At 35.0% G+C, this 24,416-nt stretch overlaps 1 protein-coding gene across 1 annotated transcript in view; it reads right to left on the bottom strand.

The window, feature by feature from the left end:
• The window catches only part of LOC145675670 (NBAS subunit of NRZ tethering complex-like), a 163,537-nt gene extending 148,811 nt beyond the window's left edge, over window positions 1-14,726 (bottom strand). Inside the window, exons 1-3 of the mRNA XM_081746258.1 lie at window positions 14,596-14,726; window positions 2,753-2,868; window positions 428-561 (exon numbers count right to left, since the gene is read on the bottom strand). Of these exons, the coding sequence (XP_081602384.1) occupies window positions 428-561; window positions 2,753-2,868; window positions 14,596-14,679 (334 nt within the window). The 5' untranslated portion in view covers window positions 14,680-14,726. The remainder of the gene's footprint in view (window positions 1-427; window positions 562-2,752; window positions 2,869-14,595) is intronic.
• Between the last annotated feature and the right edge of the window lie 9,690 nt (window positions 14,727-24,416).

Below are 24,416 nucleotides of genomic sequence, written 5' to 3'. Positions count from 1 at the left end.
ACTCATCACATTGAGCGGTAAGCACGGTCATTTCGCACTTACACCTTAAGCTATCATATCTATCTGCTATATTTGGGCTGCTACCTCTTCTTTTTAGTATTGCATTTTCCATGTCCAACAGTGTATTTTAAGTGCCTCATACATAAATTTACCAGTTCAACAAAAGTATTTTTCTTTTTAATCTTCATAGAATGCGAAATTAAAAACCAAAAGAGGCCCCCCCCCAAAAAAAAAAAAGTTAAATACGCTGCTTTTTTCACGGTTTCTTAACCAGAATAAAGTCTAAACTAACTCTAGTTCTTCAAGGTTTTTTAGGCCAGTAAATCATGTTTCATATAGCCTTTATGCTGGAAAGAAATACTGAACTTCAAACAAACAATGTTATATGCATACACAAAGCATTTACGAAAATGTTCCTTCTACTTACTAACGGCTTTCCCGACAACTGAAGAATATTCATCTCTCGACGAACGAATCTCCAACAAACTGTCTTGAGCTATGGCAACTACTTTTCCTTTTTCTCCAATTGCGAATTGCCATGGAAGCTGCAGGTTAATTAATCTGAAAGGTAAAATTAAATTTTCATTTCACAACTTAATACGAAAAATAACATTTTCAAAATATCTACATTATTTTCACACTAAATCTAATGGAAAACTTTAATATATATATATTAAAAATGAGTTACATTTATTTTTCTTTTATTCAAATTCTATACGGGAAAGACTACTTCATGAAATTTATATGTTTAATTACATTATATTTTCATACTCAAATATTTTCGTTGGTCATAGAGAGTAAAGGAGCCCTAAGAAAAATGTAAATTAGATTAGGTAAAAAAGAACTTTCTTATTACCTCTTTTCAGCCCTAGGCCAATCACCCATCATCAATATTGGGGCGGAATTATAGTTCCATAAGAACAAGATTTTTGAACCCCCTTTATGCTGACCATTTCCCCTCACGACTGGCGACCATCGGTTTTTAGGAGGAATTATTACTCTTACCCTCTTTAAGAAGAACATTTTACTACAATCATTGTTACTACAATTAGTGTTACTTTTCAACTCATTCCTCTGACAATTCAGCTCATCGATGTTTAATTGCGCTGTTACAAGAAGCTTCTCTCAAAGCTGTTTAGAATGGTATGGCGTGATCATCGCTGTCAAATTGAACACCTTTCAACTACTTCTTTTGACGTTTGAGAATATGGGCCATGAAGGGTACAAATTCGCTGAAATTTCGAATTCGTTCTCTTTACGATCAAAATACTTTCTCTTCTTCTATTGTTGGTCGAAAGTTAAAAAAAAAAAAAAAAAAAAAAAAAATGGATACAGCAAACATGTTTTCTTAACGGAACCTTCCAGTAAGAGTCAACTGAGGAATTAGAAACCTAACTGCTTGCTATAACGGTATATGCACCGATGAACAATGGAAGTGGGTACTCTGCACCAACGAATGTAAATTTCAACTTTTCAGTTCCCAACGGCAAATGTTTATGCGTCGCCTTTCAAAAGAACCCCTTCATTTCGACTGTGTAATACCTAAAGCACAACACGGAAAAGGTAGTGTCATTATGTGGAGTTGTTTTACAGACAACCAAGTTAGTGATTTAAATCAACAGAATAATTGATAAAAACATATATCATAAAATTTAAGTAGGCATACAATTAATTTCATTAGGATTGCTGATTTTGGGCCGTGACTTTGTACTAGAACAGGATAATAATTCCAAACATTCTCCAAAGTTATGTAATAATGATCTGCAAAGCAAAGAACAGGCTCACATAATAACAAAAAATGGAAGAGCCGCAGTCAGAATAGCCGCCAGTTTGTCACCCATCGAGTTCTTGTGGAATGAACTTCACATGACACTGGGTGAACACACGCCAATGAATACTGAATATCTTCGAAAGGCTCTTCAAAGTTGTTGTAGTCGCACAGGTTGGATACATATCAAACAAATTCCTAGGATTCGTAAAGCTCTTATTAAGCTGAAGTTTGCATTCAATGAACGCAAACTTCTTTAATAAATTTCTCTGAATGGAAACAGCACAATGTATTTTCGTTGTGTTATGTGAACAACAATGTCTATTTTGCAAAACAGATCCAACAAACACGGATTTTTGTGGATACAATATTTAGACTGAAAAATTCTTAAAATATCACTTGTGCTCAGACGTCTGGCAGTGACTGTATATAATAAAAAATCACGGAAAAAAGTACGAAAGTAATACAGTTTGTGAGCAAAATTTTAAATGGGTATGCAACAACACAAAACGTTTATTTTTAATAGTGTTATAGCGTTAGCTGATGTGTTTGATACTAATACATTGGAAGGGAGAAACTATGTCTATGAAACTATAACTTTTCTTGTAAGAATCATATTCTTTTCTTAAAACACAGAATATTATAGTACGTAAGCTCCCTTAGTCCAACCGTATCATAACGTCTAAGGAAGACTGCTGTAGCAGCAACTGATATAATTGCAAAGATTTCACAAATCGGAATTATAGATAGTTAAGTATTTCTATTCCATTGTTAATTTTTACTGTCAGCATTGAAAATTATAAATATATTTGGTTCATTGTTCTAGAAACGTCACAGTCCTCTATTATGTATAAAAATAACTGAACCAGTCAAACGTCTAGTTATCCTCACCCAATTCTTTAATTAAGGTACAAAACATACAAGATCATGAAATACTTGACTACCCACACACATTAACCTAATCTTATAAATTTAGTTCGTTACCTTGCAATATTGCTTGTCAACGGACTACCAGAGCCCCAAAACGGCACCAGACTTCCTATTGACCAACGGCCTTGTGACTTCGTGTTATATATGACATCTCCTGTTCTAGATGGTTTCTACAAAAAACAAATACGCAAACGAAAATAATTAAAGTGAATAAAGCAAGTGACGAGCAATCTGTATTTACATACTCAAATGCAGATCCAAACATTAGTATCCGACACTACCGATAGCATGATTTGTTTAATCATGTACTCGAAAAAGTTCTATCGGATAATGGCGGAATTGCATACTTTCATTTCGAGGTGAAACAATACAATAAGTACACAGATAAAAGGAAACTAACATGTTAGTGAGGGTTTCCTTTTGTAGCCTCCAGGTTAAGTTCCCAGTGGTTAGAGCCACCTCCACCAACCTGGAAAACAGTCTAAAGTGAGACGGTGGATCACACATGAGTTAACTGTGGCTCAGAAAGAAACGCCACGTGTTCCTCTTTTCTGATTCGGGAAAGAACTGTTTCTGCGCAGACTGCTGACGTGAGACGAGAAGCGGGTTTTTGACGATAATCCCCAAGTTGTCATTTGTTGGCACATGATCCCATTCCCAAACCACCATTGCTCTGTATTTGGTGGACTGCAAGGGGTACCATACATCGGGAAATGCTGTTACCTAGTAAGATGAGCAATACAACTGTATACTTCAGTAACTGTAACAAGTGCATGAAAAATTGGAAACAGTGGAGTCAGTGCTTATGATGCTCAGAGGTGTTATTGTGTTTCGGGAGAAGGCAAAGCCACATATTACTAAGGTCAGCCATGACATGCAATAGTTGTAAAATGTATTTCCTGGACATTGCATTGTCGGATTATTGATGCTGATAGCGACAATTTCTTATTTTGCAGGTGCGTCTTCCAGATACGTGTTACCGCCTTTCTCTTTGCAGGTTCAAAATTTGACAATTGGTTTGGGTACCTAATACATAGTTCAGAAGATATAATATATATATATATAGATGCATAATCATAGTCATTATTTTTTAAATTGTCAAAAAAAAAAAAAAAAAAATCTCAAATTGTTGCGATAATAGACTAAATTCGATTTCGGAATCTTGAGTACGCTTTAACGTTTCTTTATCTATGGACGTAATTTTATCAATTTCTCTCTTATACATGTTCCATCTTCACTCGGACAAATTCTTCTCATCAGAAAAGAAAATTAGAGATTTAATTTCTTCTGAATTTTTCAATTGTGTTAAGAGTTTCTTTGCAGTTTCGAGGAAAATACGATCTGTATTGGCATATTCGCAAAAATTTTGTGAACTGTTGCATCTGACATGTTCAGTTCTCTTGCTATGGAGCGCGTTGAGTTTGTGGAATATTCATTGCTGAATTCCTGGATTCTATGCACGACATAAGGACTTGTGCTATCTTTGCGTACTTTATGTATTTAATTGCTGGTGTTGCGACGTATTATGCTACTGAACAGAAAAAGTTGAGCGTGAGAGGAGGCTAGAGTAATACAAAGAATTCTGAATGATATTCAGTTATTTTATGTGCTCCCTGATCCGATTTTCATTTGAGAAATTCTATTACGTCTTAATTCCACAATCATACTTCATATTCCATGCAATATGTATCCGAATCCAAAGAACGGCACTCGAATCCAAAACCTAAAATATGGTACTCGGTTCCAGAACTTAGAATCGGGTACCCGGACCCGTTATTACCAGGGATTCGGTTCTGGCTGGGCCGCGGTGGCTCAGTGGTAGAGCGTTCACCTATGGTGCATAGGGTCCTTGGTTTAATCCCAGCTCGCGCCAAGTGAGCTTTATGATGGACAAACACCGTGTACGTGGGTTTTCTCGGGGTTCTCCAGTTTACTCCCACTTTCTTCATTACACGATTTCATTCATTGCTCATTAGCATTGTCTCCTTTAGCGTAGCCGGCATAACCATGGGACGTAAAACTGAAAGATTTCATTTCATTTCCGATTCTAGCTGTCCCTACAGGAAACCCCGAAGTAAATGTAAGTCTTGAAAAACCAACTAAAAACCCAATACGACAAAAATACGGCAGCACATCAGTAGATTATCACTTTGATTAAGAATACGAACATGTAGCTGTCTCAGGTGTGCACCTCGTGGAGGAGTACAGTTTGTATGGCGTGATATTTTCTCAATTAATATTGAAACAAGAAGTGGCAGATTTCTGCCACTTTCGATTTTAGTAGAAAGATTAGAGTGGGAATGGAATATATCCAGCTTAATTGATTGCAGAAAACAACTTCTTGCTATCTATTGCCGTTTTTATTCTATAGCGATCAACGTTAAGACCGGAATTAGTTGATTTCTATCAATTCTGATTTGAATCGAGGATTAAGAAAGATGATACCTATTCTTTGGAACGCTAAATCGATTTTTTAAAATAAAAGGTTTCTCATTATCTCTTATCGTTTTTGCACCATGTAATTAACCCTACAATCACACCGTGGGGTCACCGGCGACCCCAGTGCATATAAAATGCGTTCTGCGCCAGCGCCGTTGTGAAAGGGAAACACAACACTTCGTCTAGCTTCAGCTCGGAGCATGCTGTTGACACTGCAAGTTGCATTGTTGTGTTGGTGCGGAAAGTTCTGTGTTATTTTGAGTGCTCAGGTCATATATGACCCGACGGTGTGATTAATGAAACATAGTTTGTTTTGAATAGCCATATAACAAATCATTTTCTTGTGGGCGATTTTTTACGAATGGCGGCATCAAGGAAGTTTTCTAACCAGGAAGATATTGTACGCATTTTAGAAGAATCAGATGATGATCTGTCCGATGCTGATGAACTGTTAAGTGAAAATGAGGATAATGAGGAGCAGAATGATCAATCGGAGGATGAATTTGAAGCTGATGTTGATAACGATGATGTTGCCGACTTGTTACAACGTAAAGTCATTTATGGGAAGAATGGCAGTAAGTGGTACACTAAACCCTTCCACCAAAAGTCCACTAGAACGTTGAAAAAAACATTGTTATTAATCTCCCAGGGCCCAAGAAGGAAGCGAAACAAAGAACCGATGCAAAGGACATTTGGTTACTGTTTTTTTTAGATATTTTGAACACAATTGTGATTTTTACCAATGAAGAAATAGAAAGACAAAAGTGTGTCTTCAAATCAGATCAGAGTTATCTATCTCCCACTGACAAAATTGAATTGTGTGCCTTATTCGGTTTGCTTTATCTAGCCGGTGTTCTAAAAAATTCTCACCTGACAGTAAGTGATATCTGTAGACAAATTCGCTGCCATCCGTGAAGTGTGGGATATCTTTGTGCGTCACTGCTCTGAATATTATACTCCTTCAGAATATGTCACGATAGAGAACAATTATTGAAGTTCAGGGGTAGATGCCCTTTCAAAATGTACAAGCCCGATAAATATGGGATAAAAGTTATTATGATGTGTGACGCCAAAACATCGTATATGTGTGCATCAAAACCATATGTTGGAAAAGAGAGAAGAGATTCACAGCTTGCAATTCCAACTGAATATGTGTTGAATCTCACACAATCCATCCATCACACAAACAGAAATGTAACTATGGAAAACTGGTTTAGTTCCTGTGAGGTAGCTGACAAGCTCTCGGAAAAAGAACTCACCATGGTTGGCACTATGAGGAAGAACAAACCAAAACTTCCACCATGTGTAATTGAAACAAAAGGGAAACCAGTTTATTCCTCATTGTTTCTTTTTCAGGAAAACAAAGCCGCTGTCTCCTTTGTACCAAGAAAAAACAGGTGCGTAGTTCTGATATCGTCTATGCATAGTCAAGCTGACATAGACAATGAGACGCAGAAACCAGAAATAATCTTATTCTACAACCAAACTAAAGGAGGCGTGGATCAATTTGATCAATACTGTCATTCGAAAACAGTTGCCAGGAAGACACGTAGATGGCCACTCAGAGTTTTTTTATGGTATGTTAGATGCAGCGGCATTAAATAGCTTCGTTATCTTCAGTGCAATTCGGGATCTAGTTCAACACTGAAGAAGCGTTCTGATTTCTTGAAGGCTCTTGCATTGGCCCTCTGTGAAGAACGCATGAAAAGGAGAGCAAATAACGAGAGGTTGCCAAAACAGCTAAGGAACAATATTCGTCATGTTCTTGGCATCGAAAAGGAACCGGTACAAAGTGTGACACCAGTTGGACGACCAGGTAGATGTGCTTTCTGTAGCCGGAAGAAAGACAGAAAGGAGTAGCAGTGTGTTACTTGTGTAAGAGAAGTGTGTGTGCTGAACACCGACTCAACATTTGCGAGAATTGCAAAATGTAAACAATGATAACAATGAAAACTGCTTCATGTCCATATAAAACAATGAAAATATCAAACAATTGCAACCCAATGAAAACATTTTATATTGTTATAATGTAGAACTTGTGTATTTTAGACTAATTGGATAATCGGTAAAGAAACGAATTATGTCAACATATATAAAATGTGATACATGAAATGTATAAGATTATATAACCTAATAAACCTAACCTAACCTCACCTCATTTAACCTTACTTAACCTAATCTAATACATATAGATATTATCTAACATATATAGACATATATACACACATATATACATAACCTGCACAAACATATATAATCTAACAAACCACACATTATCTACCCTAAGTTAACCTAACCTAATATTATCTAATCTAACATAATATAACCGTATCTAGTCTAATTAAACGACTCTCCAGACTGGGGTCGTATATGACCCCACGGTGTGATACATGTCCTAATAAAAGCACGGTGTGGTTGTAGGGTTAATACTGAAGCCACAAGTTGTAGCGGATTTCTGACACTTCCGGTTTTAGTTGAGTGAGGGAGGGAGGTAAAGAGTATTGTTAGGACGCTTAATCGATTGCAGGAAACTGCTTATTGCTATCTATGGCCGTTTATGCTATGAGCAACGTTAAAATCGGACATGGTTAATTTATACCACTTTCGGTTTGAATACCACCTTCTCCAACGAACTCGATCCTTATCTTTTACCATCTACATCCTGACCAAAATTGATCAGGAACACGTGGCCAACGCGCTTCGTCGCTCGGTCTCTTTCTATAAATCGACCTAGTGACCGTCACATCTTTTATTCACGTGACTCCCCCAGTTTGACTCACGACGCGGGGTGGACGCCGAAAATTGGGATGTACGGGCCGGGAACCGAACCCGTGACCACATGGACACTCTAACCACTAGACTACGGTGTCCCCAAACTTTACAAACATCAAACCGATAATCCGGTTTCAATAGAGGAAAGATGGAATCTATTCCTACGCTATTAACTCCTATTGGAAAACCGGTTCTTTTTATGTGTAGCCGTTTCGCACTATTGTGATCAGTGTTGAAACGAAATAATATATTTTCACCACTCCTAGTTGACATACAGGAATAAAGGACGGAATCAAATTTTTTCTTTGTACGCTCAATTATATTCTGAAAGATCGCTTATTGATCTATGTTACCGTTTTTGATCTATGGAGATCAATATTTGAACCAGAAGTAGTAGTATACTTTGGGTCATACTTAGATAGCTCTTTTTTCAAGAATTCTGAAAGCTCTCTTTACCCTTCTAAACCTTCCGCTACTAGTCTTCGCGACACGTGGTAGAGATTTATGATTCTTTCTGGCTAAAAACCAATGTTGCCTCAATTCCTTTCCTTTTTCCTAGTTGAATTTGTTGTTGTTGTTAACTGAAAATAGGAAGGAAAGCTTTCTCCTTATTTTGCCGGACTTTAATTACACAAGTGGATCAGAGGTACGGCAATACTGAGAGCAGTGACAGTTTAACATGCTTGCGAGGACTAACCGAGGGTTGTGGGGATGAAAAGAAGCAGTGATTGAGGAAAGAGCCCTTTAAGGCTGTCCCGATATATAAATTTTACTACTTCTTACCTTAGTGCAGATATACAGAAGAAAAGATTCACCAGTAGTTCTTGAAATATTTTGTTTCCCAGACGGAAGGATACACGGACAAAGTAAATATATGAAGGAGTTTTAATAGACCAAACTCGTTAAAAAGCAAAGCACGCCATAGCACCCAGTCCCTACGTCTAGGTAAACAATGAACTGGAGAGTCATAGCACCCCTCTGTGTATTCCAGGATCATAACTGAAATGTGCCGCATATGGCCGGCCATGCTCTTTAGTGGGCTCTTGCGACACGAAGTTTAGTATTTCTTTTAAGTACAAAGATAATAACGAAGTTGCATTCTTTTTAGCTTCCTTTACTTACACGGCATTGTAAAATTGATGAAATTATCTAACATATATCAAGGAGTACTAAATTTCCTAGTGCTACACCCGATGAAGGGTTACGGCTGACAAGGTGGACCATTCATTTCATTTCATTTTATTTATCCTCCATTCTGTACAAACTTGGAAAAAATTTTCCGATAGTACATGGGATTCGTCATGGTTAATTAAAGCAGTACATATATTAAACACATCTGTTAAACAGAATTCATACATTTATACATAAATGGACCTATTTTGTTAATTTGTTATTACTATTTACATTGTGACTATTTAATTGATTATATTCATCTATTGTATAGAAGCAATGTGACAATAGGTATTCTTTTATTTTTATTATTTTTTTTTGAATGCAACATTAGACTTGATTACCTTTAATTTGTTTGGTAACTTAATTTGTTTGGTATTTAGCATAATACCAGCATACTTCAATCCCTTTTCGTACATTGCTGTTCTATGGTTTGGTGGAAGAAAATTAGCCTTTTTTTGTGTTATAACCATGCACGTCACCGTGTGTTTTTTACTCATTTATATTGAATCTTACAAATTCTATTAAGCAATATATATACAAACATGGTAAAGATAGTATAGCTAGTTCCTTAAAATATTTCCTACAGGACTCTCGGGATCCTACACCAGCCAGGATTCGAACAACTCTCTTTTGAGGAAATAATATATATCTACTTTTTACAGTATTTCCTCAAAATATTAATCCATAGATTCAAATGAGCAGTAATATAATATTTTTGCTGTATTTCGGGTTATAGTGTTTTTAATGGTTTGTACGGCGCAACATATTTTTCTTAACCTATTCACAATTTTTTCTATATGATAATCCCTTTTTAAATTTGATGATATATGTACACCTAAAAATTTTACGAAACTAACTTATTTTATTTCGTTTTCTCCTATTTTTATACTTCCTTTATCTAGATTGTTGTTTGTTTATTTAAAGCTTATTGACAAAGTTCTTTTTCTGAATTTACTATTAACTTATTATGATCAAGCCAGTTCGTCAGCTGTTTTACGGTATTTTCTATGTTAGTAGCTAACTGTTGATGGTTTTCGCCTGTTATTGCTACACTTGTGCCCTCCGCGAATAATGTGGCTTTCGCAGAGTTTAAATTATCCGGAGTGACGAGTGGTCGGTTCCAGGTGTCATTTTTGGTTTTCTGGATAGGAATTTGATACATCTCAATTCAAACAGTCCAATTATCTCATGATGCTGGGTTAAGTTCGAAAAATGTTAGTACCTTCACTGGGAATACAACCAGGGACCAAGAAAACCGAAGTTACACGCGTCGAGAATTCGGCTAAGCAGGAGCTCAGTAATATGAAAAGAATACTTCCGTTTATTTTTTAGCAATTTCTGGTCATATCCTCAAAATGTGAACTTTGATGCAAGTGCAAAAGGGAAAGAATTCTAGTAGTTACAATATGTAATTAATTTGCTGAATCTTTATGCAAGATAAAGCAGTAACGGTTCCAAAGTTCTAAACGAGGAAAGTCATCCGCAGTGTCGGAAAAAACAGCTCTCCCTCCTTGCTCCGCCTTTGGGCTCTCCAGTGATTTTTCACTTTGAAGGTAAATTAAATTTCATTAAATTCTGATCTAAGGCAAAATATTACAGGAAAAATGACAACGAATTTGCCATTCAGTAACAGGGTTCTTACAGGTTTTAAGCAAAAATTCCCTGACTTCCCATAACTCACCATAGAAATTCCCTTACTACAGGAATTTGCCTCCTCCTCTCCGTACAGCCGACCGTCCTCACCAACGGGGTAATATCTTCCTTTAACATGACGACTGATCACTATTGTTATACATAATTATTACATATTCCATATTAATTAAATTTTGATTACAATAAGGCCGGCAACAAATACCACAATAGCATAAGTATGCAAGAAAGAAAAAAATGTTTAACGGAATCATGTTCAGCATCTTGATAAAGTTTTAATCAGCACCATTGTTTTCAATATAGTGTTTATATATGACTTTTCGATATCAAAGTATTGTCCTATTTCAGGCACATCACATTGCATTCATAAAGCAAACGTTAACCATACTTGGTTAAGGTGCAATTTCGATTTCAATACATTTATGTATTTCCCTCCACTATTGCAACACGGGAAAACTTTACAATACATGCTCCAGCTGCGCATCGAAAAGTAGGACCATTTTAAGAGGGTATAGCAGAGCAGGGATAAATAGGGTAGGGTCGTGTTAGCTTCGGGTTAGGAAAGTTTGGACACATTTTATTATAATTAATCGAAGGTAATTGTTTGTTTGCATGAGGATACCAACTGGAGTGGGTGTTATAAAGTTAACCCGCATATACGTCCTACGTTAGTTAATAAGACAGTGGGTTTAGACACTGCAATATATTAAGTTCTATTGGCAGACAGTTTACCTAATACTGCATCAATACTCGAGTTCATATAATCCACAATTTAACATCGTTTTTCTCGCTAATTACTCTCCCTACAGTAATGACGTTTATTACATGTTTTGTCAGTCTCATGTTGATACTTCGTCTGATTCTGTTTCGTAAATTTTACATTTCGGGGCCGCCATGTACGGCAGTTAATCTGACAATAAATGCAAACCTGGACTGGAACGAGAATTGGCAATGCTCTTTCTATAAGAGCTGTATTGAAATTTTATCGTTGATCAATGCTACACTTGTAAACACAAAATATAGTTTCTCTACACTACGCAGAAATACTAAACCGGCGAAAATTATCCAATACAGTAGTACTCTTTCATTTGCAATCACTCATTTTAAGAGTAAAATTATAATTTTTATGAAGACCTATTTTCAATGTGCAATAAGGTTACGTACAGCTTTCTTATAATGTGCTAAAATTCGGTGTTAATGGAAACTAATAATTTATATGTCTTTCTCTCATGCGCAGTCGCTGATTTTAACTGTAAAACTACATTTTTATAACATCTCGTAAAACTGAACCTAACATAAACACTGAAAGCAAGAAAGGTAATGTTACATACGTTATAAAGTGAACAACAGGTCCTGTAACTTTACGAGTATTAAATTCCGCAGGTGCTCCACAAAACATGAAAATTTACGAGGAAATTTATAGATTTATACGAAATTTAAGGGTCAGAGAAACAAAAAAGTAACAGAAGTCATCATTCTACAGTGACTAAATACAGAAATAAATGAAGTTTAATCTCGAACCGTATGAAGTCTCGTAGAGAGACTATATTAGGTAAACTGACAACAGAGCATGATGTGCCAGTGTTTCAAACCCACTGTCTTAGAAACTAACCCAGATAGTATATGTGATCATATAAGTACCGCAAATTTGTGTCATATGCGCTATATGAAAGGTTTTTTTTTTCTTTCTTTCTTACTATTGTCGTTTATGCGTATAAAAATCTTCGCTTACGTACCAGATGTGTTTCTGTCATGACAAAATTAGATACTATTCGTGCGTTTAGTGGCGATCTATCACAAGTCGGTCTGTGTTTTATGCATTGTAATTGTGATGTCCTATGGCCACTGTTTTCGGTATTTCCGAATATGGTAGTTTCCAACACTGAACATTTGAAAGGTGTAAGCACTAAAAAAATATGGATATACACTAACTGAAGAATAAAGAAAGCAGGAAATTAAAAAATATTTGCAAAATATAATTACTAGTGAAGTAGGAAAAAAACAAAACAGGAGTACTTGTAAGGTATTAACTATGGGTTAAATGCCGGAAAGTAGATTCAGAAATGTGAAAAACACAGAAAAGGCAAATTGGTTATTTTTAACGAAATTCGTGATAATAAAGAAGTGTAATGTGATACTTTCAAGTGTTAGAAGCTCCGTGTTGTTGGTACTATTTTGAGTGGAGGCATGCTGACGTCAGACATTATGCTGTTTTAAGGTAATTAATTACCAGCATTCAAAGACGGTAGTTGCATGTAACGGATGTGACATTTTGATTGTGAGTTTAATAAGAAGTTAGGCTATCTTGGTGAAAAAAATAGTCATACGATATGTGAAGCGGCACAGATTATTGAAATTGAGCAGAAAGTGTGGAAAATGTAGGAACGCATTGAAAATAAAGAAATAGAATAACAGCTACTGGTCGTTTCAAATGCGAACATCGTGTTAATGGTATGAAATGTCGTTGCCAAGGTAAAATGCTATTGCCATAGGCCACAAAGAATGTGAATAGAGAAATGTCATTTCCATTGGCAAAGAAAGGTACCTTTTTGAAGACATGAAGTTCTCGATAGAGAAAGTAACTAATCTACTGTTTTAGCGACATCCTCTTTTACGCGCATAAACACCATCGCTCACGCACCTGCTCCATACGGACGACCCCCCTCACTTCCACTCCCCTCGCTGTACACTGTAGTTTTTATGGCATATTTCCGGACGCAAAACGATAAAGTTCTCTTAAAGTAAACGTGTAATGAGGAATTCTTAAGGAAGACTTTCTGAGGTAATCACAATGAACTTCCTCATAAATGAAACATATTTTACCTTTGTCATTCTGAAAACATTGGACCTACTCTATGGCACAAGGGCAACCTGATCTGTTGAGGCCCTTGTGTCGGAAAGTAGAGTTTAAAAAATTCGCACTTTCTCGATGTGTTATCTGTATTTTTTGTTGGTGCAGGTTATGTTGGGATACGTTAACTTAGTACTGGTCTCCAAATCCAAAACCATCCCGGGCCAATATATCTAGAGTTAAAAACGTTAAAATCTTCGTACTAGTTTACTTTTGGCCCACCACTAGAAGAAATTGTTGAAAGATTATAATTCTTTCGCTGTTTCTGTTGGGCGACATCATTATTTCTCACTTGGTACAGTTAAAATTCAAGGGGACTACCAGATGTAATTCTGAAATTTTACTTTTTTTTCTACAATTTGCGTATAAATACGGCCTCTGGATGTGTGGTTTAAAAGCTACAGTGCAAAAAACACACACCAATCTGTGCTTGGTGGCAAGTAAAAAGCACGAATGCTATCTAACCGATCCAGCGTACGGCGAAACCGGTGGGCCCGTGTAGGATTGTGCCCAAAGGGAGCAGGCGCGTGAGCGACGGTAGTATGAGCGTGGGCGAGGGTAGTGAAAAGAAGTGGGTTTGATGGCAATGATACGAGTTTCTATAGCACTTGGCGTGGGCATACAAATAATGCTCCACTTGTAAACAGAAAATGCAGGTTCTGTACACTGGGCACAATTATACCGCCGGTGTAAAACAGCATCTAATAAAATCATCTTTCATACGCACTCACTTATTTTGTCCGTCATAAAGCACTTGTAATGATTCTACAGTAGTAATCCTACACTTGTAAACATAAATTACAGCTGTATAGCTTTGTATTTAATTATGACGCCTGGAGACATTTGTTCCTTACAAAGGTGTCTTTTAATGCAAAGTATTAAAATTTACCTGTACACCTTCCAAAAGTGGTGCGCCAGAACTACACCAGCACCACAATGTTGCCATTTATCAATATATTCACAAAGGCCTCGATTTGTTTTTCCACTTATGATAATAAATCTTAAAGCTTACCAATAACTCAGGTTCTTGTTTCCATTCAGAATATACTAGTAATTCATATAAAATATTATCTTCAATATCCTCACGTTCAGACATTTTACACGCACAGCTGACGCTGACATCCGTCTGCAATACCACAGACTATATATTTTTTTTTCTTCTTCTGTATCTTTTGCCTCAACAAAAATCGCACGGAAGCATTTGTCATAGCATTTCTAGTAGCAGATGTGATGCCAAAAACCTCATATAATTAAGCCTGCCATACGTCCAGAGGCGTCATTTAGGGGGAAGGAGGGGGCAATTGCCCCTTTCAAGAATTTGAGGAATAAATATACTTTAAACGATTGTCTACTAACACACTAGTACAAAATGCGAAAATCTTATGTCGGTGGTGCTCTTGCCTCACCTAAGCACCTCTAGTAAAATATTTTAAAAAATGCTAAAGCAAGCTATATCAGGGCTTTAAAATAAAATGAGTGGCCCCATTTAAAAATACAATTTATTATTACTGATTTGTACAGAATAAAATCTTTGAATTGCATGTATAGAAGAAAACAAAATTTTTAAATTTGCAAGTACAGCATAGTGGGTTGCGTGCCACTCAGGAGACTTACACCCACAATGATAAATGACTCATTACATGCCAGATGGCAGAGTTTTTGCTGAATCTCCTCTCCAAAGTGGAAAGGAATATTGTTGTAAAGAAAGGATACTTACAAGGCACAAATCCCAAACTCCATGGCTGCTTTTTGAAGTTCTGACCCAAACTGTACGGAACGAAGGATGGATCAATTTTTCTTCTTTTCTGCCTCTTGCCCGTGCTTTTTATATTATTGAATCTCGTGACGTATGATGGTGAAAAATTCAAAAATTGTTTTCAGTAAGTATTTTTGTTCTTATTTTACTCTAGGAAAGTCCATCACGTCACGAGGTGTTTGTTTTGGAAAAAGCAACGGGCCGAGAAGCTTATGTAAAGGTCACCTGGCTGTTGTTGTCTTCGATGAGAAAGTTTGTTTCCCTATTCACACAACCTTGACCATGTTGTCACTTTTTAATTACTGTGTACGAAATTGTATACTAAAATATAATTCCAATTTAAAAAAAAAACCTTATGCATTTCCAGGTGCCGAGTATTATATGACAATCCCCCTCTGGGGTTTATTGAGCGGCTACTGAAAATGTCCGCATCAATTAAAAAATAATAATAAAAAAAAACCTTTATGCATGGAGTGTGGAACGCAAGTTCAACAGCCATTGTGGGTATAAGTATCCTGTGACTTACAAAACAAGAAAAAATATTGTGAAAAGAAAAAAAAAACTGTAGTACTCGGAAGAGTGCAAGTCTTTTACCCATTGATGTCTACATTACTTGCGGGACATATACGTGCATCCTACTAATTTTAATAAGAAAAGTTTTTGTTCTCCTTCACCGGCATGTCAAAAATATATATATAGATATATAGCATATCCTCCAAAGAGATTAATGGTCTTGCCACCTGTATGTTTTAAAAAATTAAAAAAAAGAATATGGCATGTCTCTTGAAAATGGTTTTGCCACCTGTATGTTTTTTTTTTTTTTTTAAATATGGCATGTCTGTTCAAAATGGTTTTGCCACCTGTATGTTTTAAAAATTAAAAAAGAATATGGCATGTCTCTTCAAAATGGTTTTGCCACCTGTATGTTTAAAAAATTAAAAAAGAAGAATATGGCCTGTCTCTTCAAAATGGTTTTGCCACCTGTATGTTTTAAAAATTAAAAAAGAATATGGTATGTCTTTTCAAAATGGTTTTGCCACCTGTATGTTTAAAAAATTAAAAAATAAGAATATGGCCTGTGTCTTCAAAATGGTTTTGCCACCTGCATGTTTAAAAAATTAAACAAAAAGAATATGGCATGTCTCTTCAAAAATGGTTTTGCCACCTGTATGTTTAAAAAATTAAAAAAGAATATGGCATGTTTCTTCAAAAATGGTTACGACATGTATCTCCAAAGCTTGTTTTGTTCGGTTTTTAATATGCAAAGAGACGAGGACAATGAGCCGTTGCACTGAACATAGAAGATAACCTTACTATAGTGGAACATAATGTACTATTGGTTATCCTACACTGCGGCTGGTCCATAAAACTTAGCATGTGTGATCGCCATGAGGAACCGTGGGATCAATAACTGAGAAGCCGCCTAGGAGAGAGTTCACATGCTACACTGCCAGACACATTGTGAATTATGGCGTTGAAACACTGGAAGCTGAATAGTTTGAAGTGGGCGAAAATAACAAACAGCGCTGGGCATCTGCTGTCCATACCCGAATAACTGAGCCGGGAGAGCCATAAAATATTTTAAAAAATGCTAAAGCAAGCTATATCAGGGCTTTAAAATAAAATGAGTGGCCCCATTTAAAAATACAATTTATTATTACTGATTTGTACAGAATAAAATCTTTGAATTGCATGTATAGAAGAAAACAAAATTTTTAAATTTGCAAGTACAGCATAGTGGGTTGCGTGCCACTCAGGAGACTTACACCCACAATGATAAATGACTCATTACATGCCAGATGGCAGAGTTTTTGCTGAATCTCCTCTCCAAAGTGGAAAGGAATATTGTTGTAAAGAAAGGATACTTACAAGGCACAAATCCCAAACTCCATGGCTGCTTTTTGAAGTTCTGACCCAAACTGTACGGAACGAAGGATGGATCAATTTTTCTTCTTTTCTGCCTCTTGCCCGTGCTTTTTATATTATTGAATCTCGTGACGTATGATGGTGAAAAATTCAAAAATTGTTTTCAGTAAGTATTTTTGTTCTTATTTTACTCTAGGAAAGTCCATCACGTCACGAGGTGTTTGTTTTGGAAAAAGCAACGGGCCGAGAAGCTTATGTAAAGGTCACCTGGCTGTTGTTGTCTTCGATGAGAAAGTTTGTTTCCCTATTCACACAACCTTAACCATGTTGTCACTTTTTAATTACTGTGTACGAAATTGTATACTAAAATATAATTCCAATTTAAAAAAAAACCTTATGCATTTCCAGGTGCCGAGTATTATATGACACTAGGATGTAAAATTTTCTTTTTTTTAAGTTTTACGTCCCACGATTATGCCGGTTAGGCTAAAGGAGAGATGTAAAATTTAAAATTACATAATTACAATATTATTGAACATTTAAGAGATGATGGATATGGTGGTTTAGCTACATGAATTAAGAAAAATATTCCTTTTCGTACGCTCAATTAAGCAATAAGTAATACATATAATGAAATACAACTAACTGGTTTGGAAATAAATAATACTAAATTTGTTAACATTTATATACCGCTTGATACTATACCACAAATCCAATTCTGGAAAAAACTGTTAGTAAATAATAAGATTGATTATTTAATGGGCGATTGGAACTCTCAATCTCCAGTATGGGGAGCATCCAAAGGGAATACTGCTGGTAAAATACTTAATCAAGCCCTAACTGAATATCCTTATCTATGTCTAAATGATGGTACTGCAACTCGAATTACTATAGAAGGTAATAGCGTTCCTGACATAACTATTTGTAAAATTCAATACTACATTTTAACACATTGATCTGTATACTTTGATCCTTTAGAAAGTGACCATCGTCCTATTCTGACGCTCACTCATCCCTTTTTTTTTTTTTTTTTTTTTTTTAGATAAAGCATCTCCTTATCAGTATTCAATCGGCAATGACTTCACATCCAAAATAAATAAAATTAATAAGGAAATTAACTGGAATAAGTATCAACATTTTATTTCAGAAAGCTTAAATAAATCTAACACATCTAATTGCTCTCTATTCAAACTAAACCAAATATTAACACAAGCTGTAGCGAGATCAAAACACAAAGAATTGGTACAGAGCCATAAACTGAAAAATTCCTTTCAGACTACACCACAAGCTAAACCTGTTTGGTGGAACCGGGAAGCACAAAAAGCAATTAATAAAAGGAAATCGGTTTTTTTGCAATTTATTCGATACGAAAACTCCTCAAGACTTTAGACTGTACATCAATAGTAAGGCATTAACAAAAATTATCTTAATTAAAATTAAACGAAAGCACTGGAAATAATTTTGTGTCAATTTATCATTCCAAACTCTTAGAATAAAAGTTTGGAAATTTTTACATTGTCAACTTATTAAAAACTCTATAAAATCTGCATCAAGTACTTGGAATTCAATAAAAAGCGATTGGATAAAGCAATTTCACGCTATGTTAACACCTGATTTTGTAAATTCAAATAATCTCATAATAGCTAACTTACAAAATAAGCAAGAACATAATAAGGATAAGCTTTTTTAAATTAGAAGAATTAGAAGTGGTGTTTAAAACTATCAAGAACACCTCACCAGGTGTTGATGGATTTCAATACGTCCATTACACAAACTTACCTTTAGAAGGGAAAAGAATATTCCTAACTTATTTAAACTCAGTTTGGAAAATAGGTAATGTACCTGAAATATGGAAAAAATCGCTCATCGTACCAATTCTTAAACCTAATAAACCAAGTCATATTGCGACAAACTATAGACCAATAGCTCTGCTCTCATGTAGCCTAAAAAATTTTTGAACAATTAATGTTAAATCGTTTACAATGGTACATAGAGTATAATCCGTTGTTACCAGACAATATTACAGGTTTTCGTAAAAATAGCTCGACTTTTGATTCTATTGGTCCCCTAATCATTGATATATGGAGAGCTTTTCAACAAAAGAAATATCTCATTTTGATTAGTGCCGACTTTCATAAAGCCTATGACTCTATAAATCTAAATAAATTAATTTCCAAATTATTTAAACTACATATCCCTCAACAGTTCGTACTACTCATACAATTTATTATATGATAGACACGTACATTGAATATTATATGATAGACACGTACATTGAACAACATTTATTATATGATAGACACGTTCAACGTAAGTTGAACAATTCTTATTCAAAATCTAGACGAACTTCTACCTGGCCTGCTTCAAGGCAGTAAACTAAGTCCAACTCTTTTTAAAATTTTTATGTTAGATCTTATTAATTTGTTGAATAAAACTACAAATTCCTTTTTGTATGCTGATGACCTTGTCACATACGAAATAATGGAAAATCTAATAATAGGAGTGGAAAAAATACAACACAATATGCAAAACATACATCAATGGAGTTTTCAGAATGGATTGGATATTAATTGGGAAAATCATCATTTACAATTTTCACAAAAAACGTATACAACATCTTCCACAAACAAGTATTAATGGCAAACAATTAAAATTTACGAAACACTTGAAATATTTAGAACTTAATCTTGATACCACCTTATCCTGGAAGTCCCACCTTCAATATTAAACTAAAGAAGGAACCAAATATCACAATATTTTGAAGAGTATGAGTGCTAAAAAATGGGGAATACAACCTCATGTGCTGAACTTGATTAATCAACAGACATTAAGAGCAAGAATATTATACGGATCCATGTTTTATAATACAAATTATTCAATGTTTTATACAAAAATTCAACAACTTCATTATGATATGATTAAGACAATATTATCTCAACCAGCTTTTTGCCCAAGGAATGCAATCTTCGAAGCTACAATGAATGTACCGATAGAAATAAGAATATTCCAACATATGGCAAAGTTTTTACTTTCTCGGATGGCAAAAACTTCCTGAATTATAATTAAAAAACTGGAAAATATGGAAATTATAAATCAAAGTAAAAAACTTCCTTACCAAAAATCACTGCCATGGATCTTTACTGTCTTTAAGAATATAAAAGAATTGCAAGCTAACATAGCAAAAGTTCCAAGTATACTAGCATACTTATTCAATTATAATATTAACTTAATAAAAATTCCAGCCATTATTCCACAATATGTACAATTTCATAAATTTGAAAACTTACATAATATATATAAAACATTTGGCAATTTTATATAGATTCTCTTCCAAAAGAATATACACTTATATTCAGATGCATCAAAACAAAAAAATAAACAAGTCGGTGCTGCCTTATTGATACCGCAGTTACATATACAGAAACAATACAAACTACCTTCTAATATGTCTGTGTTTGAAGGTGAAGCTTTCGCCATAAGACAAGCATTTTTACTTATTAAAAAACTCAATCTTAAACATGCCTGTATAAAAGATGCCTGTACGGATGCATTGAGTGTTACTAATATACAAATTCCTTACTATAATTTCAAATATATTATCAAAAATAAAATAGAAATATTAATCACCCAATGGAAAAAGAAAAAAAGAGAAGGTCCTGGCAAGCATTACTGGAGTTTAGCGGATAATTTGGAAGTTAACAATTGGGAAGTATTAAGAATGTGGTCCAGATCGAAAATTGTGCTATTTTATCGTGTAATATTCAACACAGCATTAACACACACAAAAAAAAAACTGTTTTGTATAAGGAAAAAAGATACAAATATTTGTTGGTGCGGAAAAAATGGTAATCTAAATTATTTCATATTCTTTTGTGAAATATTACAAAACAAAAGAAAAGAGTTTATAACACATTTATTGAATAACTTTTATACGTTCCCAATTACAGTTGAAATGATAATAACTTCAAGAAATTGGATGCTTATTAAAAGACTCTTAGGTCCGTTTTATAGTCAAGCGGAGCTCCGCGCACCGCCGTCCGCCCTCCGCGTGCGTGCTTACACAGTCATCCATAGCTACGCGTCACGTGATTATATACAGGATTCTTCTCAGTCAGTGTTGCGAGTCAACATGAAAAGATCGAAAGAACAATAGTGGCATCTTAATATTTCTGTAAGAAGAGAAAACGAAGAACACAGAAAAATAAATGTCTCAAGATTCATCCCTTAGTTTCTCAAAGAAGTCTGAAGGGAGCTTTATTTCTGTGTATATAGATTTGCAAGAAGACGAGAAGAAGTATTTCAATAATTTCCGTACGTCAATTCAGTCGTTCGATGACCTAATTGAAAAAAATCCATCGAAATTATAAAAATATAGTTTAAATAGAATCCATATGCACGTTCTTAAAATACAGCACTTTCCTTTAAAAATGTACAGTGGATTGAAGATTTAAAAATGTCATGATATTGTTTTTTAACAAATGAAAATAACGAATGTTTGTACATTTGGTTAGAACTTCACATCCAATCAACTATTTAATAATAGAGATAAATTATTTGCCTCAATTTATCTTTTTTCATTGTCCATACCTTCATTTTTACAACAAAAATATTTTACATATCTCGTTCCATGCCTGTTCACGAATGTCAAGCTTTTTGTATTCCTCACAAGAGGGATCCCATTAACAAGGCGATAATTTAACCTCCGTGATAATTGAAACTGAAACTGAAATTTGAAATTTGTTGAAAGGCGAAAAATTACAATAGTCACGTACTGTTAACAAGGGTACATTCGAGGCACCACATGTACAGTTCCAATAAAGCAAAGGCATTAATTGGAAGTTCGAATTAAACATAGACATTGTAGCTAAATTAAAAATAACACTAAAAATATGAAAATAGTATTATAGAACAGTATAAAATATTATTTAGCAACTCACTATCAAAAATAAGAAAAGAAATCTGGATCAATTTTCATTTTGCTTTTGCTACCATGCACGTTTCTTTTTAGATTTTAAAGAGAAGTGGCTGCCCCGCGCGCGGAGTTCCGCTTGACTATGTAAGCAGCCATTTGTTTAATGGCCCTATCTGCCTCACGGAGCAGACTATGTAAGCACCCATAAGAAGAGTTCGACGTGACTGTAACGGGCCTTACAGTACATACAGGATAACTTAAAACTATATAAAAAAATAACATGACGAATAATATGTTACATATATATATTTAATTCACATCAAATATTTGGAAAGTCAGGGAAATAACTATTGCCACTATAATTCACTTGTAACAGCATGATCATGAAAAGTTGAAGAACTAATATGAGCATTTCAAAGATTTAAAAAAAAAGGAAAGAAAGAAAGAAAAAAAGAAAACTCAACATTTAAAACTCCCAGTTTTTCAACTATCATTCAAATGTTATAAATTATCATTAATACAATTTTATTTTGGACAATCATAGGGAACAGGCCATCTGAACCTAAGCTTGGGCCAAACTACACGGCATCTTATAGACGCCGAACGGAATGGTTATCTATCTGACAGAATATATATCTGGCACAGCACGTAGAACGAACCACGGGTTAAAGTAACTGACAACTTCCTGATATCTAATTCTGACTGATAGTAATTAGAAATAATATAAGGATATTGTAGGACTGGCCCTATAGAGAATTAAAGTACAAATAAAAGGGATAATTTAGAAAGAAACTTATTTACTTTTCTACTGTCAGGAGTTTTACATCAGTTATAATTGTCAATAAGTGAAGGCTAGGGTAGACCCTATAATAAAATTAAGACAAACATACATACTTCCACAATTTAATATCCATCAATCACATCTCAGGTGCTTGTAAAACGAGATGAACTTTTTAGAAAATCATGCACCCTCCGTTTATTATCAAATAGACTAATGCTTAAATTCTTAATTCTTATTTGAAACGCAAGTATTTACCTTTTTTTAACTTTTTTCTTTGATGCCAACTTTTGGCTGCTAATATTGTAGCTTCCAAAACGTGGTTAGTCCTTTTTGATACCTTGGATTTCAATCCACCTGCTTATGTCCAATCAATTGCTGGAAATCGCTGTTTCATGCTTCGCAGAATTTTTTCGTGTGTAATAAATCATATTTATTCTGTGCTAGCAGGTATGGTGCCGCGTGCCTATACCCTTAGAATCCTCAATTAGCTTCTGTGTTTCACGAAAGACCCCCTCATATACACCAAAAATAATCTACCAGGTCTGCTGTTTCGGTGGTGCGATCCATTATGTACATCTCGGGCCACTTTTAACTTCATTCACTGATAGAAATGCTAAACACGAAATCATTCCATTATGTGTAACCACATATTCATCTTTCTTGTATTGAGTTCCTGAACCTAATTGTTGAAATTTCCTCCACATAGACTGAGACAAATGGTAGAAGCAGTCCTTCATATTTACACTTGATCAAAAAAATATTTTTGACAGCATTCATCATCATAATTTCGAAGTCTATCATAATCAGTGTTTCTTTCAGAAATAATGTTTCGGGGGACACACTACTATCCCGGGGGGCACTGCTGATACTATTCTATGTATTATTATACAGTGAAACCTCTACTAACGGACACCTCTATAAAGCGGACACCTCCCGTAACGGACATATTTTGTAATCCCCAAACACTGTAATATGAAAAATCATATTGGTAAACCTCTTTAAAACGGACACTCTCTAGTACGGACACGGACAGTATTTTCTGACTTTTATAGGTATTATTTACCTCTGTATTACGGACAATTTCTCTAGAAACAAGTTGAAAAATACAGTAAAAGTACATTTTTAGTAATTCATACATGTGTCATCAAGGAAGCATTGTGACAACATTTTGCCGCCTCAACTGTCTACTCAGCAATCCAGATGAAGCATTATCTGTTTAACAACACCCTCATGTCCTTTGCTTGCATTTCACTCACATTCAACCTGTTTTAGACACAAAAGTGATTGACAGTTGCCTGCCGTCTGACGTTATTCTACTGTTCCTCTAGAATCTCTGACTAAACAGAAGACAAATTTAGTATCTTCTGCCCTCGGGTACGCATATTGCCTAAAATCAGACACTACTGCACTGCAATTAGGCCCTAACCCACAAATTAAAGGAACATACTGTAAACGTAGTAAGTAGTGATAAGTGTAAAGTGCAGAAAACTATACAATCTTATTTCCATGTTGTGTCTA

Source organism: Thermobia domestica, chromosome 2, assembly GCF_964235325.1.
Source record: "Thermobia domestica chromosome 2, izTheDome1.hap1.1, whole genome shotgun sequence".
NCBI classification, from domain to species: domain Eukaryota; kingdom Metazoa; phylum Arthropoda; class Insecta; order Zygentoma; family Lepismatidae; genus Thermobia; species Thermobia domestica.
Note: the sequence above shows the minus strand (reverse complement) of the source record. Positions and strands in the feature narration are given on the sequence as shown.